General features: G+C 35.8%; 1 protein-coding gene across 1 annotated transcript in view; it reads left to right on the top strand.

Annotated features, from left to right (window-relative positions):
- Positions 1-208: 208 nt before the first annotated feature.
- LOC141326006 (cytosolic phospholipase A2 gamma-like) overlaps positions 209-6,285 on the top strand; it is an 8,540-nt gene continuing 2,463 nt past the window's right edge. The window contains exons 1-12 of the mRNA XM_073834718.1: positions 209-234; positions 598-709; positions 788-930; positions 1,092-1,293; positions 2,134-2,236; positions 2,326-2,466; positions 2,792-2,857; positions 2,953-3,012; positions 3,316-3,441; positions 3,679-3,819; positions 5,598-5,675; positions 5,753-5,907. Of these exons, the coding sequence (XP_073690819.1) occupies positions 209-234; positions 598-709; positions 788-930; positions 1,092-1,293; positions 2,134-2,236; positions 2,326-2,466; positions 2,792-2,857; positions 2,953-3,012; positions 3,316-3,441; positions 3,679-3,819; positions 5,598-5,675; positions 5,753-5,907 (1,353 nt within the window). The remainder of the gene's footprint in view (positions 235-597; positions 710-787; positions 931-1,091; positions 1,294-2,133; positions 2,237-2,325; positions 2,467-2,791; positions 2,858-2,952; positions 3,013-3,315; positions 3,442-3,678; positions 3,820-5,597; positions 5,676-5,752; positions 5,908-6,285) is intronic.

Genomic DNA, 6,285 nt, shown 5'->3' with positions numbered 1-6,285 from the left:
AATATAATAAATTTACAAGAAAATGGAATGTGCAGTCATGGGCAAGACAATGTGCAGATGTATATATATGTGCAAGATTACAGTCACAGTTTAAAGTTTACAGTTCTGTAATGTGCAGAATGTGCAAAACGTTAATCAAATCGAATTAATCAAATGAAGTGCAAAGTTGATCAAAAGATTTAACTTTATGGTTGACTCTTGTCTACAGATGAGTGCATCCAAACACATGGAAAGGTAATTCTACTCAGATTCCTATGATTGAAGTTGTGAACTCTATAATGTACAAGTAACTGTTCCCTGAATAACTGTTCAAAATGAACTTGAAGGGTTAGTTGAGCTTAAAATTAAAATTGTCATAATTTACTCTTCCTGAAGTCGTTCCAAATGCGTATGAATTTACAGTTTACGGTGCTGACTTCCAGAGTATGGGGGGGGGGGGTTCCATGGAATTTAATGGCTTCCCTCAGCTGTTACCCACATTCTTCAAAATCATCTTCTGTTTTTAGCAGATACATACAGATTTGAAACGACTTTAGGTTAAATAAATGATGGCAGAATTTTATTTCTGTGTCTTCACTGGTCTATATGTCTCTGCAGTGCTGAGGTGAGAATCAAACACTGTCTGAACAAGAATGAGCTGGAGTTTGTAGCCAAAAGGAGAAATCATATTCATCAAAGCTTGAAGAAACTTAAGATATGCTGCAATCAGGTAAAACTTATACCTCATATATCTGCATGCTATCTAATAGATCAAATGTGTGCTTGATCAAACTATGTTTGTTTCAAGGGTGAGGTCCCGAACATTGCATTACTGGGCTCTGGAGGAGGACAAAGAGCCATGGTGGGTTTGCTTGGAAGCCTGGATCAACTTCAGAAAGCAGGCCTTCTAGACTGCATCCTTTATCTGAGCGGAGTCTCTGGATCCACCTGGTATGAATCCAGAAAGGCAACACACACACACACACACAGAGAGAGAGAGAGAGAGAGAGAGAGAGAGAGAGAGAGAGAGAGAGACAGAGAGAGAGAGAGAGAGAGAGAGAGAGAGATTGGTTGCATGCCAAAAATGAATGCAGTATGTGTTTCCTCTGAAGGTGCATGGCCTCTTTATATCAGGAGCCAGACTGGTCCACCCAACTGGAGGTTGTGAAAGACACGATCATCCATAGACTCATCGGTCCTGCAGTGACCCGGAGAGATGCGTTTGCCAAACTGAAGAAATATTACTATGGGAAAGATATATTTAGCTTGACTGATGTCTGGGCAGTGTTGGTCGTCACATCATATGTGAAAGAGGTCTGTATCTACTTCAACCCTGAATGATGTTTGATCTTAATGATGTGCTCACATTCAGTCTTAAGAATTGCTACATTTTTAGTACTGATATGAGTTTTAATAATAGCATGTATCCTGAAGAACAGAGAAACTCTCCAGGTCCTAAGAAATCTAATGCTGTCCAAATGCGAATGTCTGTGATTGACGATATTGTATTACTAACATTTTTTTTTTTGACTGGCCTGCGTTACCGAAAAACTGCACACCAAGTTTTTGCATGCTTTCATTTCATTTCAAAATGGATAGTATCTGATGAAAAAATTGCAAAAATTAATACATACATAAAATTATAAATTTATACATAACCCGCTTGAAGACCAAACTGTGAAGCCTTTTTCATTTTAATATCAGGGTCAGGTAAGATACTTGTCTAGGTTCCTCTGTTCACTTAATTTGTTTATTAATTTGGTGATTTAATTTTGAAGGTAGAAAAATGAGAAAACATTTGTTTTTCTGTCGTTTTTTTTTTTTTTTTTACATTCTGGAGTGGAACATATAAAAAATAGCTTCAGTATTCAAGCTCTATATGTTGGTGGGTTGTTTGGTCAACCAAAGATCAATCTGTGCCATTATCTGTTTATTTGTATGATTTCTTAAACTGTTTATGTGGAACACAAATGACTATCAAATGTCACAAATCAATACAAAACCAATATACAGTGTGTGTGTGTGTGTGTGTGTGTGTGTGTGTGTGTGTGTGTGTGTGTATATATATATATGTGTGTGTGTGTGTGTGTGTGTGTGTGTGTGTGTATATGTATATGTATATACATATACAGTATAGTTTCTTTCTTTCTTCAGATAGATGAACACCCACTCACAGATCAGCAAAACCGGCATGATAAAGACCCATTTCCCATCTACACAGCAATTGACAAGCAGTGCAAACAGAGTAAAAAGGAAGGTCTGTGTTTGTATGTGTGATGAGAGACAGAAAGGCTAAAAGTTAATATGTTTGTGTCCACTGTTCAATGGTCGTGTTTCTGCCTGCAGATCCCTGGTTCGAGTTGACACCATTTGAAGCAGGTTATTCCAACACTGGGGCTTTTGTGGATGCTTATAACTTTGGCAGCCAGTTTGAAAATGGCTATAAGATCAAGCACCAGCCTGAAATTGACATGCTGTACCTGCAAGGTGACAAATAGAGATGAATTGTACATTGACTTGCATTAGAAAATAAGTTAAAACAGAACATTAGACTCTTGAATGCTGATCCTGAAACTAAAAATAATAATACTAATAATACAAAAATAAAAAGCAACTTCATCATTTGATGTGCTGTTTTTCAAAATAAACCTTTTCATTACATTGATTTAAAGAAAGGTTTTTTTTTGTTTTTTTTTTGCTTAACAGTAAGCGATTTAATGACAATTAATTATGCATGTTTGTATTACACATTTTACAAAAAAAAGAAAGAAAAATAAATGATTAATTTTAACACTTTTAAATATGAATGCAGCTCTGTGTGGCAGTGCTTTAGCTGATCGAGAGGAGATTATGAAATTCCTGTGGGAAAAAATAAAAGGTGGGACTGCATTTCTTCTGAAGATTCGGTTCTGCCTTAAGCTGACAGTCATTTAATTTCAATTTGAACTTTATTTCCATTTGACTTTCCCCTAGAGTTCTTTAAACATTTAAAATCTACAATGGAGATGGAAATGTTTGAGGATTTGAGGAAAGGTAAAGCATCTGTCATTGCTTTTATTTAGCAATCTTCATATATCTATATATAATATTCTTATATATATATATATATATAATTTTTTTATGTATATATCACATAGCATTGCTAAAATAATATATTAACATAGCAAAGATTAATAAATATTGTAAACAAAAATGCATTAACTAATGTGACCTTATTATCAATCATTACAAAAATCGATCTTGACAACGTTTGCGTGTGGTTGTGGGAAATAACTGGATATATGGATGTCATAAATTATGCTGTGTTCATGTTTGTTCAATGTGTGTTGTCTTCAGAAGATTCAAACACCCCACCAAACGAATGTTACCAGGTGCTCATGGATCTTGTGGACATGAATCTCTCCATTTTGAATGGCAAAGATCCATCTGCTCTTGATAAATCCATCAGAACAATGCTGAACAGTAAGTTATTTATTTATTTTATTTCATTTTTTGTCTTCAGTAAAAACTTCTCTGGATGCAACTGAATAATACACATACAAAAAGTTAAACATTATCCAAAGTACTTTTTGATAAAAAAGAGTGTCTATTCAAAACACCAAGGGTTATTTTTTATATTAACTTTTACCTCATCAGATAAGTTTTACCTTGTTCATCAAATAAAAAGAATTCAAGCACTTATTTATTTATTTTTTACAGAGCTTGCTGGAGACAAAAATATGCTTTTTCAAAAGAAAAAGCTGAATCTCACTGAGAAAGAAGCTGCAAAGCAGTATATGAAACAATACACTGTGGATATTTGTAACAGTTTGAGTCATTGTGCTGGTTTCTGGCCTTTGGGTAGGTTGAGCTGTCCTTACAATGTGTCTAATGTCTAAGGGTGTAACATTAATTCGTAGTACGATATTTTGCGATGCAAAAATTTTACGATATGTATCGTAGAGTGATGACGATACATTTACGATATGACAACAGTCTAATCCTGTTGGTTGAGCTGACGATGTCTCCTACTCTGCAACAGCACTGTTTTCATTGCAGATGCAGAAATCGTTTGAACTGAATATTAGTAGAGCAAATGAGTTTGGCTGAAACTGAAATTGAAGATACCCAGTCTTTACGTCCGACGTCTGGCAGCATTTTGGCTTTACAGTCACGCGACAGTACAACGGTAAAAAATAATAATAATAATAATAAAAAAAATTACCAGACAAAACACTATTACAGTCACGGTCATGTTATTACCACGGAGTGGGAAATGAAAAGTTTCGTGCTTCAGACTCACTCACTTTTCGAGTCACACATTGGAACAAACATTTCTTAAAGCTTTTACGGCTCTTCGCGACAGACACCTCTGAAGATAAAAAAAAAACAATAATTATTATTCGTTTTATAAGCAGCAGCCACGATTTAAGCACCAAAAGAACATTTCACTGAGCACATGTTGCAGTGCTGAAAACATGATCAAGATAATTCAAAATAGGCTATAATGGAGCTGTATGATCCATAAAATACGGAGAAAGGCTGTAAATAAAGAGCCCGCGACTTAGTTTGCCAGGTAAAAATACGATTATGTGTAAAATGTCATAGTAAACTGGGTCTGGTATGAAAACTACGCTAGTCATTGTGCCATAAAATGATAAATATCAAATAACACATATAGTATTTTCATTACGTTTCATTTATTTTGTTTTCTAAAGTAAAATGAGACCTTGTTCTTTGCAACTACGTTTCCCCCGAGACCGCGTTGCGAACACCAGCTCGACTGCGGCAGCCGCGCAGCAATTCCACCGCTTGCCGCGTCCCATGTGAAAGGGCTTTTAAACGGTCTTCAGACAGAATGTGAACACAAGCACGGGACCGTTTGAGAGCGTGTTCCGGATTGAGTCCAAAGAGCAAACACCCGACAGATAAATATTGTTCGACCCGTTTCGTCAATTTTTGCAGGTCACCCTTCGGGTAGGACTCTGTTTCGCACACACATATAATCTTGCATCGCAAGCAGGTTTAAAGGATTTGACATCTTGACAATTTTATCACTATCATGTTAAATTTAACAAATTTTTCAGTGACAGACAGACCTTTTCAGTTGTTAATTTTAATTTTAAGCTTAAAATGTGACCTTGTATGCACAACTAAGAAAATTTTATATATATATATATATATATATATATATATATATATATATATATATAAATCTGTTGTTTGATTTTCAGTTTCATGTTTTAATTTTTGTCCAAAATATCTTGATACGTATTGTACCATGAACCCAATATCGGAATACGTACCGTATCGTGACCTAGGCATATCGTTACACCCCTACTAATGTCCTTAGTTTTTGATTTTATAGTCAGATTAAATATTCTAAGATTCCATGAAGCTTATAAATTAGCACCAAAACAGGTTTTAACAGACTGATGCGACAGAAGAACCTTTTTCTTCAGACAACCAATTATGCACTTTAAAGTTCAAGAAACCATAATGAAAACATTTCTAAAAAAAAAAATACCATATAGTCAATGGGATGATGGTAATAATAAAATAATATACAAATATTAGACAATATCAGAACTTAAGAACTGTTTACTGAATTTAAGAACCACTGTGTATTTTTTGTACAGATATTTGCTTCAGCATTGTCAAGTGTATGGGTCTGTGGATCTGGGGCAGGAAGTATGACTTTCTGCATAACATGACAGGTGAGAACAGAAATCAAATGGACAGGTGCTAACTGGAAATTTATTGTAAATAATATAATAATGCTGTGATCTGTCAGAAAAAACAGTGCCCTCTACTCTTCTGGAAAGTGAGACGAGAGACTATATAGACGCCGGGCTGTTGCTGAACTCTCCCTACTTCTCAGTGCTGAGAGAAGACAGAGACATTGACCTCATAATTTCACTGGATTTTAGTGACGGCGATCCTTTCAAGGTAGGGTTGTCCAAAGTACCAGTACTTGGCTTCCAAGTTTATGCTTAAATTCTAAAAACTATACTAGCTTTAATGCAGTACCAGTACATAGTATCAGGTCAATTAGGTACCCGCTGTATATATATAGTAGGGGATGCACCGATACGTATCGGCCGATCACTTGCGCGTTTTGTCAGTAAAGCCGGTTCTGTAATCAGCGGTAAATGCCATCAGGTGCGTGATTTCACGTTGAGCCGTATATACTACACACAGCCGTTGTTCACTGACGAGCTGCGCACATTCACACTGATAATGAACATTGATTTGCGCAGCTCGTCGGTAAACAACGGCTGTGTGGTATATACGGCTCAACGTGAAATCACGCACCTGATGCATTTA

This window comes from Garra rufa, chromosome 2, assembly GCF_049309525.1.
Source record: "Garra rufa chromosome 2, GarRuf1.0, whole genome shotgun sequence".
NCBI lineage: Eukaryota > Metazoa > Chordata > Actinopteri > Cypriniformes > Cyprinidae > Garra > Garra rufa.
Note: the sequence above shows the minus strand (reverse complement) of the source record. Positions and strands in the feature narration are given on the sequence as shown.